This window comes from Larus michahellis, unplaced genomic scaffold (genome assembly GCF_964199755.1).
Source record: "Larus michahellis unplaced genomic scaffold, bLarMic1.1 SCAFFOLD_157, whole genome shotgun sequence".
NCBI lineage: Eukaryota > Metazoa > Chordata > Aves > Charadriiformes > Laridae > Larus > Larus michahellis.
The window spans coordinates 99728-123164 of record NW_027436276.1 but is presented as its reverse complement, the minus strand read 5'-3'; the positions used below and the strand labels follow the sequence as shown (position 1 = coordinate 123164).

Here is a 23437-nt window from a genome sequence, read left to right as displayed (position 1 = left end):
GGATTGGAGGAAACTCAGAAAAGGAAATGGATGGAAAATAGGGAATAGTCTAAGGACGTTCCCCTTGGGCCCCAGTCATCTCCTTGACCCTTCCCATTTTCCCTTTTCACGTGCTAGCTGTCAAGTTTTTAAGTTAGATGAGAACAGGTCAGTTCTTGAGTGCCTTGTGTAACCAGTAGCCCTCCTGCTGAGGAAAAAGCCTGTGGAACTAAGGTGGCAGTAGCCCCAGTCTCTCTCTTGGAAAGGAGAGTTGGATGACTTAATCCTGTAGGAACCTCTCTCTCTCTCATATCCGTGTCGTGTCTCGGGGTTGTACGTGTGAATGGTATGCCAGAGAGAAAGTTAACTTGTTGATAATCTGAGCTGAGGCCGGGGTGACTCTGGGAACCTGTGACTTCCATTCCCCGAAGCGCAAGTGTTTGTCGGGGCTGGCATTAGAGGGTGCGTCTTCCCCGAGAGCCGGTACCGTGGAGCTAGGGCTGGTCCTACCAGCGTGGGCTTGTCTGAGCTCAGCCTTTGGCCTCTTTCAGGTGTCCCTTCTGCAGACGCAGCTGGTGCAAGAACGAAAATACAAGCAGGACTATATTGAGTGCTGTGCAAAGACCGGCCAGGAACTTCAAGACCTTCACCAAGAGCTGTCTGACTCCTTAGCAGCTGTGGTCAGGGATCCCAAAGCTGCTGTTCTGGAGGCAGAGACCCAGAAGCTTGATCGGTCTCTGAACCTTAACTTGGCACCGATATCTCTGGACCATCAGTCTCCTGAGAGACAGATGTTGCATTCAAGAAACAGATGCACCAGGAGTGATGACCTGAGGTAACAGGACCAGTGCACAGCAAAAGACCTCAGTAGGAGCCAAGTCAGGGACCTGCTGTAGCAGGTGAACTGTGGCAGGGGCTTGGTTCAAGGCCTTAGTCCTGAAGTAAGATAAAAGCTCCAAGCACAGTGTTTGCTGCAGGTTCCCCAGCAGAAGCAGTGGTGGGACAACACTGGTGCTGGCTGGTGTGGATGGGGTCAGGTGTAGGCCTGGAAAAGCAGGATGAACCTGATGAGCAGGTAAAATGTCTCCTTTTCCAAAGCACTCCACCACAGCATGGCTCCTCAGCCTCCACAGAGCCCTCCACAGGAGATGGTTCCTCTCAGTTTTCTCTACTGTGTACAAAGACCTTTTGTCTGCTTTTATTTTTCCAATACACTTATTTCTCCAAAACATGGGACAGGCATGTCATGGGACATGACCTTTTGTCTGCTTTTATTTTTCCAATACACTTATGTCTCCAAAGCATGGGGCAGGCATGCACTCCTTGCAGTGATGTCCTGTTGTTTCTCTGCTTTCTTCAGCAGCACCTCCAGGGGGGCTACTCGTGGTCTCCCTCCCCGTCACTATCGAAGGGCAGGTGCAGTGTTGGCTCAGTGACCCAAGGTAGGGAACGTGGCCTCAGAAAGGTCCCATCCAGCTTTGGCAAGCCGGCAATATGCACTCCAGCTAAGAAAGCCCCCCACAGCCTGGGCTGCATCCCCAGCAGCGTGGCCAGCAGAGAGAGAGGGGATTCTGCCCCTCTGCTCCGCTCTGGGGAGAACCCCTGCAGTGCTGCCTCCAGCTCTGGGACACCAACAGCAGAAGGACACGGACCTGTTGGAGCGGGGCCAGAGGAGGCCACGAAGATGCTACGAGGGCTGGAGCCCGTCTGCTGTGAGGACAGGCTGAGAGAATTGGGGGGGTTCAGTCTGGAGAAGAGAAGGCCCCGGGGAGACCTTAGAGCCCCTTCCAATCCCTAAAGGGACTCAAGGGGGACTAGTTTTAAACTGAAAGAAGGGAGATTTAGAGGTGATATTAGGAAGAAATTCTTTGCTGTGAGGTTGCTGAGACACTGGCCCAGGTTGCCCAGAGAAGCTGGGGATGCCCCATCCCTGGAGGTGTTCAAGGCCAGGTTGGACCGGGGCTTGGAGCAACCTGGTCTGGTGGGAGGTGTCCCACTGGCATGGAGGTTGGAACTAGAGGATCTTTTAAGGTCTCTTCCAACCCAAACCATTCAGTCATTTGATGAAGTCTCAGCCAATCTCCCCAAAACAGTGTAGTCTCTATTTTCAAAGCTTGGCTCCCTTTTCGTCAAGGAAAAGGTGCAGATGGACTGCAGGGTCAGAAAGAGACCATACCCTCATGCCCTCCTCACAGGACAGGCCACGAACTCAAGTACCAGGAACAAGGGGCCTGTTCCGTCTGCTCCAATACCTCTGTCAGCTGCCAAAGGACAGAAAGGAAGGAACAAAGTTCCCCCGCCTGCAGCTAGCAGCAGTGTTAGGAGTCTATTCCATGGCGGGCGGGAGTCTGGGAAGATCCCAGCCCTTTGCTGCCATGCTTTGGGTGGGGACCACCCAACCTTCTGCTGAACTCCTTTTACGCCCACACGCAACCTGTGGCTGCATCTACTGTCCCACCAGAGTCCTGGGGGTCTCCACGTGCCTTCAAGGACAAGCCACTGGCTCTGCTGCCTGGCCCTGGATTTCAGGATGACTCCTGGCGATCTCCAGTGCAGATAAGTGCTGCTGAGCCTCAAACAAGCTGGATTCCAGGGTCTCCTTTGCTGACCTGCAAATCGTGAATACAGAGAGAAAGGAGCTGCTCGCTCCTGACGCCCACAGGGAGTTGTTCCAGGAAGAAGTGGTGCAAGATCCCTACCCCTGCCTACGGAAAAAGGCTCGCATGGAAACTCGTACACAGAAAGCCTATTCCTGCCCTTGAAAATAGCAATGCGAGCCCCTCCGAGGGAATGGCCAGGCTTCCCTTGTCACCTGGCAGCACACGGAAAGCCCAGCCGAATTGGACTGCAATAGCCAAATCTTCAATTGCTGGGGTCTGATCCACGACACACGGGTAGCTGCGCCCACAGAGTCCGTGCCAGCAAGCAAAACTTGGATAGACAACGGAGGATGTATCTTCAAGAAGGAGAACAAGCACACAGTTCTGATCACGCCACTCTCTGGCAGTCCAAAGTAAATATGTCCATAGTAACAGACATCAGCGATGGGCAGGAACCCCTGAAGGCTGGCGAGAATTCAAGAGAGGTTTCCCTGCTGCTGGTGTAACCAACTCCAGGTCCTGCACCACACTAACACGAGTGAGCTTACAAACAGAAGGCCCTCCGCATTTTCTGCAGGAGCCTCTGGCTTCTCCTGAAGGGCAGCGTCCTGCTCACAACCTCCGTAAGCAATAGCCGTGAATTCTGAAGATCCCACGTCAAACTACGTGACAAGGAAAGATCGACGTTCAAATGCACAGAACAAGAATCCCAGACCAGAGAGAAACTTCACGTTCTGGGAAACGTCTGCGTGGTTTCATTACGGCTCCATTCAGAGCTGACTCGGCCTGCTGTGGACGTCACAGAGGACCGTGTAAGGGGGCATAAACATGAGCCCAAGGCTCAGGAGAGCTTTGCCAGCTTTAGCTGTCAGAAAAATAACCTTCAAATCAAGGTAGAGTTTTTTTTTTCCTTGAAATTCTTCCATTTTCTGTCCATGGAAGCGAAAACATGTGAAAAGCACGCAGGATGCCATTGATGCCCGTGTAACCATTGTCACCTGTATTATTACAGACATTAAAGAACGTCCTGCCCAGGGTCTCCTCCCTGCCCTTACCTGGCCTCTGCCAGCTGCTCCAAAAGGCCTTGTCTGTCCCGCTCCATGGCTGCCAGTCGCACCTCCAGGGCAGCCTTCTCCCGCACCAGCAATTCCTTCTCTGCGCACACCTCGGCCAGTGCGTGCCCTTGGCGAGAGGACTCCTGGCGCAACTGCTCCAGGCCACTGCGAGATGACTCTTGCTGGCAGGAAACCTGGAAGTGGGACAAAATGCAGTGAGAGTCCTTGCATGCAGCCCTGGGCTTTGCCTCAGACAAAGGATCCAGAGCTACAGTTTGCTTCTTTTGCCACATGGGAGAACAGTAGAGTCGTGGATGCAGTCCTCTCTCTGCAACTTACCAGAAGCCAAAAAGGAGGCCAACACGGACAGCTTCACCCAGCCAAGCAGCCACATGCCCACCCAGAAGCACCAGGTCTTTGGTCTCACCTCAAGGAGTTTCTCTTGGGCTTCTTCCTTCTCCTCTGCCAGCATCCCCAGCTCTACCTGCAGCTCCTCTTGTTGCTCCTCTGCTTTCTTCAGCAGCTGCTCCAGGTGGGCTTTCTCTGCACAGAGCTCACTCTTTGCTCTTCTACACAAGCTCAGCTTCTCCTGGGCAGAGACCTTTGCTCTCTCCATCTCCTCCACTTTACCCAGCAGAGCTTCATTCTCTTGCTCCAGCTGCAATCACAGAAGCACAGAGGAAATTAAATACAGCAAGACTTACTCTGAAGAAGAGGAGAGCAGCACCTCCACATCCCCTGCGTCTCGCTGGCATCCTCCCAGTTCAGTGCTCCCAAGAAGCATGTGCTGACAAACTACCCCAAAGAGCCTGCGGGGTCTCATCACCGTTTTCCAAGAAGGAGAACAGCACATTCCCTGGCGTCTACTGCCAGAAAAAAAGCATCTCTGCTGATCTTGCTATCACAAGGTGACCAGACCTTCTCCAGGGCCACTCTAAGCTCCTGTTTCTCTTGCTTCAGCAGATCCATCTCAAGGTGCGATTCCTCCAGCGTCTCTCTCGCAACTGCCAACTCATGCTGTAACAAGGAATGGTTTTCTTCAAGTGCCACCAAGTCCTTCAGTCTAGGAGAAGGGGAAAGACAAACAAGTTTGCAATGGAAAAACGTTCCCGTTTCCAAAACCAGGAGTACATATTGTGTCCCAGATATGGCAGCTGGAATGATTTCCAATGGCTTTGTATCTACACCTAGAGAACGCCGGCATTTCTGAAGCACATACTTAAGCATGAAAGATGACATCTTTGTTGGGGATGAATCATTCCTCCGACACTCTGGGATCGGGACACACCTTGGCAAGTGAGCAAAGAGGCCACTGGGTAGCTGAGGACCGAGTCTGTTTTCCCCTCAGAGATAAGAAGTGTATGGCACAGCCAGAAGGCTTCAAGGACCTCTAATTACTATTATTAATTGTTGCTCCTGCTCTACCCTATTAACATACTCTAATTATTTTTAATAAATGTAAGACATTTTACCAAGGTCACCAGCTTTTATACCTGGGGATCAGCCTTAAGGAGCCTATTATCATCAACACTTGGACTGCTCAGAGGCTCATGACACTACCTACATAGTAAACATTTCAGGAAGGTGGTGTAAGACTAAGCCTAAAATGTTTTAACAAAAAAGCACAAAAACACAGGAATTAAATAGAAGGCCAGGCACACTCTACACACTAAGGAAGGTTTATAATCCAGTAAGATAAATGGCTGACAGTAACCCAGTTTGAAATTGCTTGCTGACACCAGAAGCAGCTACTTATCATGGCTGTGCTATTTTTGTTTGTGTAGGAGGCAACTGTGAGAAAGGAACCTCAGAGAGCCCAAGAACAAGAAAGCTATCATAAAAAGAGGTATCAAACTAAGCAAAACAAATTGGATAAATAACAGGGTAGAGAAGCTCTTCTTTCTCTCAACAATGTTGGTACAGGAATAAGTGGATACAAACGTAAACTGGAAATGAGAAGGAAAAAAAATATATTCACGGATGATCTTTCCAACAGGAGCATGGGGAAAAGAAACTCAATGAGATTTAAGGCAGGTTTTCATTATTTTAGAAAAGGGACTGCCGTACATGCCACATACATAGCTTTGGTGAGTCTCTTCCAATGTGTCCACATATGCCTGTGTCTGTGTTAATGTGCCCAAATATCACCATAGTCAAGTCATCTGTTCAGGGCCTCTGCACTGCTGATAGCCTGAGCCCCACGGTTTTATCTGAAAATGAGCATCAAATAAAAGGATTCTGAAAATAGCCCAAAGCATGCTTCACGGTATTGCGTCAGACTGTCAAAGGAGAAATCATATCTTTAGCTGCAACTAACTTAACATCGAGACTCAAAAAAGCAGATGTAGAAGGGAAGCTCCATTTTTTCTGCAAGAGATCTGGCCTCAACTTCTACTCACCGGTCCGTGGCCGTCTTCATTTCCAGGAAATGACGGCGGAAGGTGACCACCTGACGCCACAGCCCGAGCAGACGGTCATGGTCACCCCTGAAGTAGTTCTCATAGAGCTAAAGGTGCAAAGACAAAAAGAAATGCCAGTTCAGCCTCCGCCATCACTGTACGAGTCTTTCCGCTGGCAGAGAGCACAACCACCATCGCCAGCTCTCCTTGAATAACTATTCCGACAGGGCACCAAGGACTGAAGAGGCACCACAGAAGCAGCCCCAGCAGACCTGCCACCTGCCTTCAAAGAAGGGAACAGCCACCCTTCTCCTGCGGGAGGGGACATCAGCAAAGCAAGCTGACCCCGAGTCAGCACCTCGCCTTGCAGAGGCGTCTCACAGTCTTGGTGGAGGAAGACAAAGACAAGCCCTTCCAAGACCACCGTCCCATTTGCTATCGGTGAGGGAGGCCTGTCTTGTTCTTCCGTTGGCTACTCTCAATCTGCAAACACACAGACCTCTCTGCTCTCACAGCTCTAGACAGAGATTTAAGAACTATCAAAAGGACGAGCGCTCCCGTGTCGCTGCCCTACAGTGTCCAGCAGCAGCAAGCATTTGCCTTTAGGACCGAGCAGCACGGCCACAGCAGGTGGGCCTCTTCCATCACCACCTTTTGCTGACACTCCTCCATCTCACACCCCTCTGACACTGAGCTCCCCCTCCCACGCACCAACTTGATCTTTCTCTCCCGTAACCCTGCCCAAGCGTACCTTGCCACTGAATCAACTTAAAACTGTCACACCTACCGTCGACTTGCTTAAATCATCCTTTTCTATCAATAAATATATTGCTGCTTCTCTCTTACGGGTGACAACCGCGACAACCCCTGTCTCCTGCTCGTCAACACCAACACATCCTCAACAGAGCCACAACCTTCTCACAGCAAGTTCTCTGGGCCAGAAACAAAATGCCTTCCAATGCCATGCTGGCATCACCCCGGATATTCCCGCAGCTGAGCCTCACCTCACGTTCCTGGCGCCATTCTCGCTCCTTCGCTTCCAGCTCCTCCCGCGCCCTCATCCAATCCACCGTCAGCTTTCCAACATCTTCTTTGAGGGCTGAATTCACCTCATTCGCTTTCTCCAGGTGCTCCCGCAGCAGACTGTTCACTTCGGCCAGATCCTCGCACCTTGGAAAGGGAGGAACAGCCATGAGGTCACTGAACAACCCCTATCCACAAGCAGCATCCCCGGGATTTCCCGGCTCCCCCAACACTGCCTTTGTTCTCAAACTGAGAGGCAGGAAAAGCGCTTTCTAGGAGGAACTGAGATCTCTCGCTGATGGCCAACTCGTTTGCTTCTCCTTGCTTTAAGCCTTCAATTTCCACCTACAGGTTGGGTTTCCCCTTCCTCTGCAACTCGGACGATGCCCACAGTTGACGGCTGCCTCCCCTTCGTGCTGCCTCATCACTGGACGCATCACCTTTCTCTAGCGTTGTCCCCAGTCCCTCACCTACTGCACCAGGGCAGCGTTTAGGCTGGAAAGGGACCCTTGGAGGTCACGCGGAGGAACCCCCTGCTCAAAACAGAGCCATTCAGCACACACCGCTATTACTGCCCCACAGAACAGGTTGTGGGCCTTTCTCCTTTCAAAAGGGCTTGCCCCGACACTTCCCTCGGGGACACTGGGTACCACTGACAAGTTTTCCCTCCCTTCCGTGAGCATCCAGGACACTGAGTAGGGGGGAACGCTTCTCCCTTGTACCTTTGCTGCTCCTCTTCCACCTGAAGCAGGCCTTTCTCCAGGGCTTCTGTGGCTTCTTCCCACCTGCCTGGGAGGCAGCCCTGAAGAAAAAAGGAAATGTTTAGTCCAATTCTTGTGTTTCTTTCACTGCTGATATCATCCATAGCTTTCCCCTCCAGTGGTTGGTTATCTCAGGAGCTGGTGGCTTCTTCCAGGCATAATAGCGTTGTGAGTACAGAGAGGAAGGGAGGGGAAGGGTGTTACTCAATTCCAGCAGCTCTCCTCAGTCTCCCCCTGTATCCTCAGCTCATGACCACAAGTGCTCGCTTCCACCTGCAGCCTGGCAATGCTCTCCTACGCTCCTACCCTTTGTTTCCTAGCTCTGCTTTAGCCGCGAAGCAGAACAAAAAGCACAGAGCCAGCATTCTTGCCTTCCAAAACGCTGTGTTTCACCCCATTCTATTTCACAGACAGCCCTAGAATGGAACAGGCAGCAAAGCCCTCTCCTGAGAGCCGGGACAAAACGTTCCCCGGCAAGAAAGCACTCCTGCCCCAAACTCCAATCCTGCATTTCTGGGACTGCTGGCTGCTCTAAGAACAGCAACTGGGCAAAACACAGGCGGGCAAACTTGCAGCACTGCTTTAAACCCTCAGGTAGCAAAATCTGGTTTTCCTCTATCATTGCTTTGGGGAGCTTTTTCCTGACAGCACTAACGAATGCTGTGAACACTATTTTTAGTTAGTGCCGTGCACACTCACCCCTCCTGCTTCCAGCTGCTGCTCCAGCTCTTGACAGCGAGTCCGGTACTGCAGGACCTGGGTGGAGACATGGGATGAAGATGAGCGAATGGTGTCGGGGCAGACCTGGCTTCTCCTGCATTGGCTTTTTGCTCAGTCTTACAGACCAAACGCAGTCCATGTCAGAGTGCTGCCGATACAGGCAACAAGAAGTCACTATGATTTAGGAAAGCTTCACTTTATCTAATACTAAGGAAAGCGAGACAGGGTTTCTTTTACACATAGTGCTCTTTGCTCATCCTAGGATGGCAAGCAGAATGATGAGACAAGCTTAGACAGCCAGGCCCGGCCTATGGCCGCCAGGTACCCCAAATCAGTATTTCCAACAGGCTAAAAGTCCAGCGGGTCCCCGAAGTTAGAGAAATGGGCTTTCAGCACTGCTTGCTGATATTCCGCGAGTACATTTAGTTCTGACCGCAGTCCTGCTTGGCCACTGCAGAATGGGGATTTCTGGTCTGCAGGGCCAAGACAAGCAGGGTGACGGTACAGCAGCGCCATGACTGCCGCTGGGCACTGGGCCGGGCTGGGCACGGCCTGCCCTGACGACCCTCGCCCAGCTCGGGCACCCTCCTCGCTGCCAGCACTCCTGTGCTCCGAGGCCGACCAGCCCGGAGCTGCCGCCTCTGCCCGGGGCCGCCCCGCGCCGGCCCGACTGCTGCCTGGGGACAGCCCCTGCTTGCGGCGCCGAGCAGAGGCGTGTGGAGCCCGGCATCTTCCTCTGAGCCCGGCCAAACCCCAGCGAGCGGCTCGGGGGTGACCGCGGCCCGGCCGGGCCGGCCCGGCTCCCGGGGCCTCCCTCCCCCGAGCTCCGGGCTCGGCAACGTCCCGCCCGCGGCAGCGCCGGGCAGGGTCCCGCCGGGGACGCGCCTTCGCCCCCCGAGGCCTCCGCCGCCGAGTCCCCTCTGCGGGCGGCCCGGGCACTGCGGCCCCGCCAGTGCGGCCCGGCCTCGGGCAGGCGCCCCCGCTCCTCACCTTCGCCTGCAGCTTCCGCACCAGCACCGCTTGCCGGTGCCGCGCCTCCTGCGAGCTCTGCAGCCGGCGCTGCAGGGAGGCCGGGCCCGGCGCCGCCATGCCCCCGCTCGCCGGCCGGGCTCCACCGCCTGACAGGCGCCGCCGGGAGCCGCGGGGCGGGAGGGACGGGCTCGCTCGGGGCCGCTCTGCGGCGGCGCTTTCCTGCGGGCTGCGGGGCTGCCGTGGGGGAAGAGGCCGCTCCGGCCGCGGTTCGCTCCGGCCGGCTCCGCTCGGAGACCGTTACCGGCGCCGGCCGACGCTGGGGGCGGGAGCGGGGGGAAACGGTCCCCGCGAGCCGCGTGTCGGGGGGGGCCCGCGACGGCGGGCGAGAGCCGGGGCCGCGGGGACGGGCCGTCGCCCGGGGAAGGCGGCGGCAGCGCCGGAGCCTCTGCCGGAGGCTGCGGCTTCGGCCCGGGCTGCCGCGGGAGCGGGGGGCCCGGCCCGGGGCGAAACGCCGACGTGCCCGGGGGGAGCTCCCGGACCTTGTCCTCCCCGACGGGCGGCGCGAAGGGCCCGGGCCGCCAGCAGGCAACGGGGAAGCCGGGGCGGGAGGGAAAGCTTCCGAGTTCCAGGGCAACGGGCTCCGGGAATAAAGCGCTATTTCAGGAGCTCGGGAGGGAACGCGACGAACGGGGCTCGCTCCCCTTTGCCCCCCGGCCTCGTCTGTCCCGGGAATTCGCTTTTCCGCCGCTCAGAAGTCACGAGCTTTCGTCACTTACAGCCCTTCACTCGTGCACTTGCGAGCACGCAAAAAAGAAGCGGCTCCCTAGTGAGAGTGCTCGTCCTTCCCCTTCCCTCACGGCGCGGGCGGCCCCTGGGTCACCCCGGGAAGCACGAAAGCCTGCGTGGTCCGGCTGCTGCTGCGTCCTGGGTCTAAGGCAGACCCAGTCAGTAGGTTGTGAGTGATTCAGGACCTGTTACACAACGTTTTAAATACTTCTTGTCCCCAGACGTTGCATCTCAATGCCACCACCTGCGAATAGAGAAAGGCTGCCAAGGGACACCGCAGTAAAAGCACTATCACCACACTCCCGCGACAACGGGAGAAATCCTCGTACCTCCCCATCATTCAGCTCTTGCCTTTGTTTAGCCTTTCAGCTTCCACACCAGAAAAGTTGAATCCAAGTGATACAAACCAACAAATTCCGTTTATGCTGACACACAGAACTACGCTCTCTCCCAGAAAAGGCAGTCCGGAGATCATGTTTTGGAAAGGAAAGGTCAGGAGTCCCCTTTACAATCTTACTATGGTTTGAGAAAACCCATAACTACTCAGTGTTGTTTAGACAATTATTCTTTAATCCGATGACCCTCCCCACCCGGGAAGGGGAACTGGGGAAAGCAAGGAAACACAAGGGTTGAAATAGAAAGAGATTTAATAGGATATGACCAAATAATTGAGAATAACCCTAAAGAAACAGCATTCATGCCTTTATTAATATAAGATAAACAAGAATTATACTCAGGCAACGAACTCAGACACCCACGCACAGCCCCGACCCACCCTCAGAGAGAGGGGACCCCGCATCGCCCCCCGCCTCCGCACCCCAGGCAGCGGCCCCTCCCCAGCCCGGCACCCCACAGCCCCCCCCGGGCACCCCACAGCCCGACCCCCGCCCGGGCAGCCTCCCCCAGGGCCAGCAGCAGCACGGCCCTGTCCCGACGCCGACCCAGCCCGACACCATAGCCATCGGGATCGGGATCGGGATCGGGATCGGGATCCAGCCCCGCCGCTGCCCGCACCCCCACGGCCGGCAGCACTCCCCGGCCGCCGCTAATGAGGCGCTAATGAGCCGCGGCTAATGAAGGAGCGGGCGGGGCCGCGGCTTCCGAGCGCCCGGCGGCAGCCCCGTGCCCGCAGCCCCGGCCCCCCGCGGCTCCCCGCATCCCGCACCCCCGGCCCGCACGGCATCGCCCCCCCTCGCCACTCTGCCGGCACCCACGGCTCCCCGCACCCCGACACCCTGCGCCCACGGGCCCCACCGCACCCCTGCACCAGCTCCCTCTCCCCAAAGCCCCCCGCAGCCTCCCCCCCGCAGCCTGCGCTGCCCCCTCCACCCCGGGGCGGCCGTGCCACCACCCCCAGCCGCCCCCAGCCCCGCCATCCCCGACACACTGGAACCACAACTCTGCAAACGCCGCGGCTCCCAAGAAATGCACACAGAGCTTGGGGGTGAAAAACAGGAACACAACTCTTTATTAACAACAACACAACTACCTACAACTACTGACAAAAACACCAGTAACTTCAAAACGCAACTATAAATACAACTATATACATACAACTATATAAACACTATAGAAACACAACAACTGTAGAAATACAATAACTATATACATCTCTTCCTCTTCGTAGCTCCGGAACGTTGTCTGGAACTCCCACACGCCTGCTGCCCCTGGAAGAAAAGCCAGCGGCACGGCCGTTTGGCTAACGAGCAGCGCCTCGCCGAGCAGAGCTGGGGCTTCCCGAGCCGGCTCAGCGGCAGCAGCTGCTTCGGGTCGGGCTTCGCCCTGACGGGCATTCGATGGCCACAGCCCTGGGACACGCTAGGGACAGCGGGACTCTGCCGCCAGCGCTGAGCCCCGCCTGGGCTCGGGCTTACACTTGCCTGTCCCGGCCCTAAGAAACCGCTCCCGGCCCAAAGCGGAGGGGGGCTCAGGGCAGCGCGCTGGGGGCCGTTGTGCCGCCAGCAGGAGGGCAGCGGGCGCCGTGTCCCTGCAGCGGGGACCACCCAGCCCAGCCCCAGCCCCAGCCCCATCCCGGTGGCAGGAGACCCTCCCTCCCTGCGGGCAGTGCATGGGGAGCACGTGCCTGTCCTCCTGATGGCAGGTCCACATCCATCGCCTCCTCCTCCTCCCCGTCCACCTCCATCTCTTCGATTTCCTCATTCTCATCAACCTCCATTTCTTCCTCCATGGTCACACTCTGGGCAGCCTCCTCCGCAGCCTCCAGCGTGAGTTGTAATATCCTAAGCTGAAAGGCAAGCAGAAAAGTGCATTGGTCCTGCCCTGCCCAGCCCAGCGGACCCGTGGGACAGGGGTCTCCGCACCGCTGCCCCTCTCGCCGCCCGGGTACAGCCCTGGGCACATCCCCAGCAGGAGCTGGCTGCACTTGAGTGGCTCCTTGGCCACCAGCACCCACCAGCACTGACGCCCCAGTGCCTGCAGCTGGAGGCTCCAGTACTGCTGAATCTTCACTGTGATGTTTCTCATGGTCTTGTGGATCTGGAGGAGAAGGGAGGGCAGGGGTGAGCGGCCCTGCTCCCTGCCCCATGGAGCCGCAGGCAAACAGGGTTAGGGTTAGGGTTAGGATTTAGGGTTAGGGTTTGAGGGTTAGGGTTGGGGTTAGGGTTAGGGTTTTGGTTTGGGTTAGGGTTAGGGTTAAGGCTAGGGGTTATGGTTAGGATTAGGGTTAGGGTTTAGGGGTAGGGTTCGGGTTAGAGTTAGGGTTCGGGTTAGGGTTAGGGCTAGGGTTATGGTTAGGGTTAGGGTTAGAGCTTTAGAAGAAGTCACAGTTTTCCCTCCTGGCTCTTTGGGCGTTAGAGCAATCTCCAGACATATGGAAATTTTGGAGGCTGCGCGGGGCCAAGTGGGAAAGGGTGGTTTTGAGGCTGAAGGCAGCAGGAAAGCCCGCAGCCCCCAGGTCTGTGGGGCTACGCAAGCGGTTTCAAAATAGCTTTACAACAAAGCACAGTTTTCCCTCCTGGCTCTTTGGGTGTGGGAGCAATCGCCAGACGTATGGAAATTTTGGAGGCTGGCGCGGCGCCAAGTGGGAAAGGGTGGTTTTGAGGCTGAAGGCAGCAAGAAAGCCTGCAGCCCCCAGGTCTGTGGGGCTACGCAAGCGGTTCCCAAAGAGCTTTAGAACAAGGCACAGTTTTCCCTCCTGGCTCTTTGTGCGTTGGAGCAATCTCCAGACATATGGAAATTTTGGAGACTGGCGCGGCGCCAAGTGGGAAAGGGTGGTTTTGAGGCTGAAGGCAGCAGGAAAGCCCACAGCCCCCAGGTCTGTGGGGCCAAGGAAGTGGTTCCCAAACAGCTTTAAAAGAAGCCACAGTTTTCCCTCCTGGCTCTTTGTGCGTCAGAGCGATCTCCAGACATATGGAAATTTTGGAGGCTGGCGCGGTACCAAGTGGGAAAGGGTGGTTTTGAGGCTGAAGGCAACTACAAAGCCCACAGCCCCAATGTCTGTGGGGCCACGGAATCGGTTCCCAAAGAGCTTTAGAACAAGGCACAGTTTTCCCTCCTGGCTCTTTGGGCATGGGAGCAATCTCCAGACATACGGAAATTTTGGAGGCTGCGTGGGGCCAAGTGGGAAAGGGTGGTTTTGACGCTGAAGGCAGCAGGAAAGCCCGCAGCCCCAAGGTCTCTGGGGCCACCCAAGCGGTTCGCAAAGAGCTTTAGAACAAGCCACAGTTTTCCTTCCTGGCTCTCTGAGCGTGGGAGCAGTCTCCAGAGATAAGGAAATTTTGGAGGCTGGTGCGGGGCCAAGTGGGAAAGGGTGGTTTTGAGGCTGAAGGCAGCAGGACGGCCCGCAGCCCCAAGGTCTGTGGGGCCACGCAAGCGGTTCTGAAAGAGCTTCAGAAGAAGCCACAGTTTTCCCTCCTGGTTCTTTGGGCGTGGGACCAACCTCCAGACATATGGAAATTTTGGAGGCTGGTGCCGCGTGGCGTGGGAAAGGGTGTTTTTGAGGCTGAAGGCAACAAGAAAGCCCACAGCCCCAAGCTCTGTGGGGCCACGCAAGCGGTTCCCAAACAGCTTTAGAACAAGGCACAATTTGCCATCCTGGCTCTTTGGGCGTGGGAGCAATCTGCAATGATACGGAAATTTTGGAGTCTGGGGTAGCGCCAAGTGGGAAAGGGTGGTTTTGAGGCTGAAGGTAGCAGGAAAGCCCTCAGCCCCAAGGTCTTTGGGGCCACGCAAGCAGTTCCCAAACAGCTTTAGAAGAAGCCACAGTTTTCCCTCCTGGCTCTTTGGGCGTGGGAGCAATCTCCAGACATATGGAAATTTTGGAGGCTGGCGCGGGGCCAAGTGGGAAAGTGTGGTTTTGAGGGTGAAGGCAGCAGGAAAGCCCGCAGCCCCAAGGTCTCTGGGGCCACCCAAGCGCTTCGCAAAGAGCTTTAGAACAAGCCACAGTTTTCCCTCCTGGCTCTTTGGGCGTGGGAGCAATCTCCAGACATATGGAAATTTTGGAGGCTGGCGCGACACCAAGTGTGAAAGGGTAGTGTGATAAATGATTTAATCGCAAACAGGATTCCAATTAGAATTTATAATTTATTAAAGGAATAAAGGCAAGCAAACAGCGCTGGCTGTGCCGGGAATCTCTGCCCAACCAAGACACACACCTTACAGACCCCATTTTTGGTATATATCTCCTATACTAATACATATTCATAACTGCCTCTAAAATGGTTGGCCCTTGCCAAAAATGGGTGTATCCCCCCTCTTAGAACAGGACCGGTTTAAGTTGGTATTCTAGAATGTTCGCCAGGTGGCTCCTGCAAAACACAGACACGATAGACACACCGTCTCGTCTGCGGCCATACAGACAAAACAATCAAAGGTCACACTTCACCCTGTGGCCCTAACACTGTTCCACACTGACACGAATCAGTTAAGCACATTTCACAATCCCCCATTTTCTTTTTCTATGGCATTGATTCGTGTTTTTTTTCCAACCGAGTTAATACTTGCCGAATTGGTATTAGTTTCGAATCTTCTTTTGTCTTTAGTATCATCAGGGAAAGAGTTTTCTCTTTCCCTGGTTCTGAATCAACAGGTACTGTAGCTATCTGCATTCCTTGTATAACTGAGTGTATTAGTCTAATAAAACAAGGTATAAAACATGGAATTATTAACAATCCTGCAAATGCCCCCAATATAACAATCCCGATTTTAGTAAGCCAATCACCTCCTGTAAAGTTTTCCCAGAATCCTTCTAGGTCGACTCCAGTCCAAGTCTGAACTGGGACATGTGTAATTTTCTTCATTTCTTTTACAAGTTCATTTACAGCTTCCCCTTCATCATCAATTTCTAAACAACAATTACTAAGGTTAAACTTCCCACAAACACCTCCCTCTTGTGCCAGCAAATAATCCAAGGCTAAGCGATTTTGATACAAAGCAGTTCTCATCTTGGTATTTTGTCTCGCAATTCGTCCAAGGGCATCTCCAGTTGTATTTACAATTATTTCTAATACAGCTTGTAATCTAATTATTCTATTTAGCATATATATTGGAGTTCTATAGCCCCAGGATCCATCTTCTGCCCATGTGGCTGGACCATAGTAGGTAATGACTCTTTCGGGAGGCCAAGCTTTATCTTTCCAATGTCCAATTTGTAGACTCCGTTTATAGTGCCTTTTTCTTAATTCACCAGCTTCAGCATACACTTGGACTCCCAATCGCTCTCCTCGATTTATAGGTAACAGGAAAAAACTGGGCCTTATAATTCCCAATACACAGGATCCCGTCCAATTTTGTGGCAAAAACGCATAAGCTAGTTTACCACAAATCCAATAATGTCCTTCAGGAGTGGGCCATCCATTTGGTATGTTTGTTCCATTGGTCCAATTTTTAAATTGATCACTCATTTCCCATGGACTCCCCCACTTATCCCATTTATTCTGAGTTTCGTTCCATAGGTAACCTCCTTCACACTCTAGATTACCTACTTGTTTTCCATTCTCTTTTAAATTTTGCCAACAACTCCTTCCAATTATACTCGTTTGAAGTACCCACTGTTGTTTCCTGTTACCCTTTCCCATTGTTTTCCATATTTGAGGATTACTAATGTTGCTCTCCATAGCCTCCCATGGCCATCGTTCACCTTGGTTTGTTCCACCACAAACATAACAATTAGTTACATTTAATGACTTAGCAATGTTTTCAGCAAGATTTACAAATAGATTTTTAGCAACTGTGGGAATTTCATATTCCACTCCTGTTTCTATTTCATGATAAAATGAGTTAAATAGTAGTCTGTGCTGTACCGATTCCCTTATTCTTTCTTTTATTTCGATATTATAAACCAAAGTCTGGGAACTTACCCATCCCCTCCTAGTAGTTACTACGCACTGGCTGCAGTTGTTTGCCATAACCAGAGTCAAGGAGCTTACCCCAAATAGGACCAGAAGAGGTCCGGTCAGGGCCACAGTGATCGGCGGTCACAGCCCGAAGGGGTTGCAGCCCTTGGCAGACCTTTCAAGCCGCACCACTCGTTCCCCTCCGGTCTTGCCCTCTTCCTTAATCTTCTAAGGGGTAACCTTCAATCAAGAAACACTCTTTGATTAAATTGACAGCAATAAAGCCTAACCCATGGTAGGTTATATAGGGGAGTGGTGGCCCCACAGCGAATGCACAAAAATTCTAAACTGTTTCCTAGATCCTTGACTTCTTTTTTGGAAAATGATATATTTTAAAACATGTAGAACACTTTGCCCTTAAAAATAAACAACACTGTTTACACAATGGACTAAATTACCTTTCCTAATAGGTATTTATCCCTGTCCACTAATTCTACAGGAGTAGTTACAATGAAATTCCCACAGCAACTTAGCTTATGCTTCTTGATGAAGGTCTCTTTAAGTTCGTCTGATGGTTAGCTTGGCTTCTCCGGGCTCAGATGTGACTCTCCACTCCTTCACTGGACCTTTCACTCGCGACACATGTGTCAAATCGTAATGGTGGTGTTTGAGCCATCATCCCAATCTCTCGTAGTTCTTTTAACCTTTTTCCAATGGATATTATATATTTTTGGATACTATAATCTTCAAGTACATTATTCCCCAGGGGCATCCCTTGGGAGTAAGGCATTCCATATAACATTTCATATGGCGATAATCCAGTCTCACTGTGTGGCTTAGTTCTTATGTTTAATAGTGCCAATGGTAGGCATTTCGTCCGGGACATCTGTGTCTCAATCATTAATTTAGCCAATTGCTGTTTTATTGTTTGATTCATTCTTTCTACTTTCCCTGAGCTTTGTGGGTGCCACGGAGTGTGGTATTCATAGAATCATAGAATCATAGAATCATAGGGTTGGAAGGGACCTCTGGAGATCATCTAGTCCAACCCCCCTGCCAGAGCAGGGTCACCTAGAGCAGGTTACACAGGAACATGTCCAGGCGGGTTTTGAATGTCTCCAGAGTTGGAGACTCCACCACCTCTCTGGGCAGCCTGTTCCAGTGCTCTGTCACCCTCAGGGTAAACAAGTTCCTCCTCATGTTTAGGTGGAACTTCCTATGTTCAAGTTTGTGCCCATTGCCTCTTGTCCTGTCCCCGGGCACCACTGAAAAGAGCCTGGCCCCATCCTCCTGACACCCACCCTTTAAGTATTTATAAGCGTTGATAAGGTCACCCCTCAGCCGTCTTTTTTCCAGACTGAAGAGACCCAAATCCCTCAGCCTTTCCTCATAAGAGAGGTGTTCCAGTCCCCCAATCATCTTTGTAGCCCTCTGCTGCACCCTTTCCAGCAGTTCCCTGTCCCTCTTGAACCGGGGAGCCCAGAACTGGACACAGTACTCCAGGTGCGGCCTCACCAAGGCAGAGTAGAGGGGGAGGATGACCTCCCTCGACCTGCTGGCCACACTCTTCTTGATGCACCCCAGGATGCCATTGGCCTTCTTGGCCACAAGGGCACATTGCTGACTCATGGTCATCCTGTTGTCCACCAGGACTCCCAGGTCTCTTTCAGCTGAGCTGCTCTCCAGCAGGTCAGCACCCAACCTGTACTGGTGCATGGGGTTGTTCCTTCCCAGGTGCAGCACCCTACACTTGCCCTTGTTGAACTTCATAAGGTTCCTCTCTGTCCAACTCTCCAACCTGTCCAGGTCTCTCTGTATGGCGGCACAGCCTTCCGGTGTGTCAGCCACCCCACCCAGCTTGGTGTCATCAGCAAACTTGCTGAGGGCGCACTCTATCCCCTCATCCAGGTCATTGATGAATATGTTGAAGAGGACTGGACCCAGTACTGACCCCTGGGGAACACCACTCGTCACTGGTCTCCAACTAGACTCTGTGCCCCTAATCACAACCCTCTGAGCTCTATCTTTCAACCAGTTTTCTATCCACCCCACTGTCCATTCATCTAACCCACACTTCCTAAGCTTCCCTATGAGGATGCTGTGGGAGACCGTGTCAAACGCCTTGCTTAAGTCAAGGTAGACCACATCTACCGCCCTCCCCTCATCTATCCATCTAGTCATGCCATCGTAGAAGGCTATCAGATTAGTCAGACATGATTTCCCCTTGGTGAATCCATGCTGAGTACTTCTGATAGCTTTCCTTTCCTCCACGTGCCTTGAGATGACACCCAGAACGAGCTGTTCCATCATCTTTCCAGGGATGGAGGTGAGGCTGACCGGCCTGTAGTTCCCTGGCTCCTCCTTCTTGCCTTTCTTGAAGACTGGAGTGACATTGGCTTTCCTCCAGTCCCCAGGCACCTCGCCTGTTCTCCAGGACTTCTCAAAGATGATGGAGAGCGGCCCAGCAATGACTTCTGCCAGCTCCCTCAGCACTCTCGGGTGCATCCCATCAGGGCCCATGGACTTGTGAATATCTAGATGATCTAATTGGTCCCTCACTCGCTCCTCCTCAACCCAAGGGAAGTCGTCTTCTTTCCCTGTTACTTTATTCAATGCCTGGGACTCCTGAGGGCTGGGCCAAGCAGAAAAGACCGAAGCAAAGAAGGCATTCAGTAACTCTGCCTTCTCCACATCCTCCGTCACCATGACTCCTGCCTCATTCAGCAGTGGGCCTACAACTTCTCTGGTCTTCCTTTTGCCTCCAATATACTTGTAGAAGCTCTTTTTGTTGTGCTTGATGTCCCTAGCCAGGTCTAATTCCAAGGCGGCCTTGGCTTTCCTTGTTTCATCCCTGCACGCTCTGGTGGCATTCTTGTAATCCTCCCAAGGGGTCAGTCCCTTCTTCCACTTATTATAAACTTCCTTCTTCCACTTGAGCTTTTTCTGAAGCTCCCTGCTCAACCATGCAGGTCTCCTGCGTCCCTTGGCCGATTTCTTTCTCTTAGGGATGCACCGATCCTGAGCTTGGAGGAAGTGGTCTTTGAATATCAACCAGCTTTCTTGAGCCCCTTTGCCTTCCAGAGCCCTAGCCCACGGGATCTCTCCAAGCAGTTTCTTGAAGAGGTCGAAGTTAGCCCTCCTGAAATCCAAGGTTGTAATTTTACTTCTTGTTGTTGTTTTGTGGATAGTACCCATGATCCTGAACTCAATCATTTCATGATCACGATTCCCATTGAATTTTTCAATGGGAAATTTCAATTTTTTCAATTTTCAATTAGGTATTCCCATTGAATACCTAATGATTGACATAATAATTTTATTATTTTAGAAGTAAAATGTGTGCCCTGATCAGAATCAATATACTGGATTATCCCATATCTAGGTATTAAGTGTTCTAATAAGATTTTTACTACCATCTGTGCCGTAGCTCGTGCTACAGGGTAAGCTTCTACCCATTGTGTTAAATGATCTACTATTACTAGTAAATATTTTATTCTCCCTACCTTAGGCAATTCAGTAAAATCGACTTGTATTCTTTCAAAAGGTCTATAAGCTGTTTTCCTTCCTCCCGTGGCTGCTTGTTGAAACACTTTCTTGTTTACTTTTTGACAAGTTAAACATCCTTGCGTGATTTGCTCTGCTATTTCAAAAATCCCAATACAGCCAAATTGTTTAAGGAAATGATCACTTATCGCCTTTGTACCCCAATGTGTTTGTGTGTGTAATCGTTCTAATATTTGCCTGGCATAAGCTTTTGGCAACATCTCTCGCCCGTCGGGCAGCATCCATTTTCCCTGTTCTAACTTAGCTCCTATTTTCTCTAATTTTGCCTGTTCCTCAGGGGTAAATTTCTTTTCTTTCTCCTCTAGTTCTTTTTCACTAATGTCTCCTTGTACTTGTACTACGTTAATTTTAGCGACCTGAGTCCTCAGGGCTGCTTCCTGGGCCTCTCTGTCGGCTAGGTTATTCCCTCTGGTTCGATAATCTAATCCCTTTTGGTGTCCTCTCACATGAACCACTGCTACCTCCTTTGGTTTTCTTAACGCCTTTAAAATTTTCACTATTAGTTCTTGATGTATTAGATTCCTTCCTTGGGTATTAATTAAACCTCTTTCCTCCCAAATTTTTCCAAAAGTGTGGACTACTCCATACGCATATTTAGAATCCGTAAATGTGGTCCCGCTTTTTCCTTGTAATAATTCCAGGGCTCTACAAAGGGCATACAGCTCACAAGCTTGAGCTGACCATGATGGACTCAGAGGTCCTGATTCTATAAGTTCTAAATTTTTATTAATTATGGCATATCCTGACTTTCTCCTCCCTTCCACCACACGGGAAGAGCCATCTACAAGTAACACTTCTGCATTTTCTAACTCAGTATCGCTTAAGTCTGGCCTCACCTTAGTCTGGGTCTCAACTACCTCTAAACAATTATGTTGTACTTCCTTTGATGGCTCTCCAAACAAAAACTGTGCTGGACTCTGAGCAGAAGTCACCCTTAGTTCTAAATCGGGGGAGTCTATTAATATTGCTTCATATTTCAAGATCCGGCTGTCCGTTAACCATTTTTCTGCCTTTTGTTGTAAAACACTCCTGACATTGTGTGGGGTATACACTTTTAAAGGAGCACTAAAGGTAATTTTCCGAACTTCCTCTATTAATAATGCGGTAGCTACCAAAGCTTGGAGACAAGCAGGCCATCCTCTACTTACTGGATCAAGTAATTTAGAACAGTACCCCACAGGTTTTTTTATTCCTGCCCAGTCTTGAGTAAGAACTCCATATGCTGTCTGATTTGATGTATTCACAAAAAGATGGAAAGGTTTTTCTAAATCTGGGAGGCTCAATACAGGTGCTTGTATTAATGCTTTTTTTATTTCCTCGAATTTCTGGTCATCTTCTGTAAACCACTTAAGTTGGTTACTAGTTAATTTTTCATATACAAATTTTACCTTGTCACTATAATTTTCAAGCCATGATCTACAATATCCTAATAATCCCAATATTTGCCGAACTTCCTTTTTAGTTTGTGAGGGTCTTAAAGATAGAATCCCAGATATCCTATCAGAATCTGGTTTCTTCTTTCCCTTACTTAGCCAATGTCCTAAGTATTTTACTTCCTGTTCTACAAACTGTAGTTTTGATTGGGACACTTTCAATCCCTTCTCCCCTAGAAAATTTACCAATTTAATAGTAGCTTCTCGGGTCCCCTCTTCAGTTTCTTCTGCTACTAATAAATCATCTACATATTGCAATAATTTTATCTCCTGGGGTAATGTAAAATCCTGTAAGATTTTCTCTAAAGTTTGCCCAAATAAATTTGGTGACTCCGTAAACCCCTGTGGTAATACCGTCCATCTTAATTGCTGTTTCCGTCCCGTTTCGGGGTCCTCCCACTCGAAAGCAAAATAATCTCTAGATCCCTCGTCCAGAGGACAGGCCCAAAAAGCATCTTTCAAATCTATCACACTATACCAAGTATGTCTGGGAGAAATATGACTTAATAAAGTATAGGGATTTGCCACTACAGGGAATTCAGTAATCGTTCGCTGATTTACAGCTCTTAAATCCTGTACCATTCTGTATGACCCGTCCGGTTTCTTTACAGGGAGGATGGGTGTATTATGAGGTGACATACATGGTTCCAAGGTTCCTTCTTCCAAAAGTCTGTCAACTACAGGTTTTAATCCTTTTCGACCCTCCATGGGTATAGGGTATTGCTTGATTCTAATCGAACGATGTTGTTCTATTATTTGAACACTTATGGGGTCCATTTTTATTTTTCCAGTTTCCCCTTCTTTATACCACACCGAGGGGTTAATAGCTTCTTCATCCTCCTGTGTTAAAGTATATAATTTGATCTGCAGTTTGTTCCCCTGACTCTGAATGCTCAAGTTTAACTTCAAAATCAGATCTCTTCCTAGTAAATTGTATTCCGCTTCAGGGAGCAAAAGTAAATCATTAAGACAAATTTTCTTTTCTGTTTCTACTTCTACGTCTTTCAAGATAGGGACTTTAAAAGGTTCTCCTTTTGCCCCGACTACTGACATATAATTCTTCCCTATCTCTGTTCCTTTTGGAAGTTTCTGAATGGTTGATTTTTCAGCTTCTGTATCCACTAAAAATAAAACCTCCTCCTTATGGGGACCTATTAATAATTTTATCAAGGGCTCTGTTGATGTTGAAGTCCCCAAAAGATATAGCCCCTGACACCCCTATTCTTCTTTGAACATTTTCTCATCTTGTTCTCGCTTACGACAGTTCCTCTGAACATGTCCCCTCTTGTTACAGTAGTAACAGACAGGAATTGTGAATCTCTCCCTATGAGGCTGTCCTCTGGGTGTCTGCTCTATTCTTTTTTCCCTTTTCTCTCTAAACGGATTCTGATTTTTCTGACTTTCTTTTACTGCTGCTACAAAAATTTTTGTCCCTTTTCCTCAGCAGTAAATAAGATCCCTAAAATGGATTGTATTTCTTCCTAGGTATAAGTATTAGGTCCTAAAAATTGGTCTAGTTTTTCTGCTACTCCAAGGGGATCATCTAATAGGGTCCCCATTTCTTTCTTGAAATTCCTTACATCTGTGGTATTTAATGGAACTGCCACAAACCCGATGCCTCCCCGATTACCTCCAAGGGGTACTTCTCGTAAGGGATATAGAGAAGCTCCCCCAGATGTGGCAGTTCTACTTCTCGTACATGCAGCCGGAGGTCTATCTAATTCCGGTGCTGTTGGTGGTGGAGGCAGGGGTAACGGTGGCACTGGTGGGGGTACTACGGCCCCTGGAGGGAGAGCCGCCGTTGGAGGAGGATTGTTAGGATATGGAGGTGGTAAGTTATCCAGTGGTTCCC

The 23437-nt window shown here is 51.1% G+C and overlaps 2 protein-coding genes across 3 annotated transcripts in view; one reads left to right on the top strand and one right to left on the bottom strand.

Moving 5' to 3' along the window:
• Positions 1-1298, top strand: part of LOC141737169 (uncharacterized) — a 34255-nt gene extending 32957 nt beyond the window's left edge. Inside the window, exon 31 of the mRNA XM_074571808.1 lies at positions 531-1298. Within this exon, the coding sequence (XP_074427909.1) occupies positions 531-818 (288 nt within the window). The 3' untranslated portion in view covers positions 819-1298. The remainder of the gene's footprint in view (positions 1-530) is intronic.
• LOC141737170 (uncharacterized) lies at positions 1228-9798 on the bottom strand. Of its 2 annotated transcripts, none has more exons than XM_074571810.1 (9): positions 9528-9798; positions 8517-8573; positions 7779-7858; positions 7038-7203; positions 6034-6140; positions 4553-4697; positions 4062-4292; positions 3635-3828; positions 1228-2588 (listed from the first exon to the last, which is right to left on the bottom strand). In XM_074571810.1, exons 1-9 carry the CDS (start codon positions 9624-9626, stop codon positions 2465-2467), a joined length of 1203 nt encoding a protein of 400 aa, XP_074427911.1. In that variant the 5' UTR covers positions 9627-9798; the 3' UTR covers positions 1228-2464. The 2 variants fall into 2 exon arrangements, with proteins under 2 accessions (XP_074427911.1, XP_074427910.1); XM_074571809.1 differs by lacking the exon at positions 1228-2588 and adding an exon at positions 2995-3241 and having other exon boundaries at positions 9528-9740.
• Between the last annotated feature and the right edge of the window lie 13639 nt (positions 9799-23437).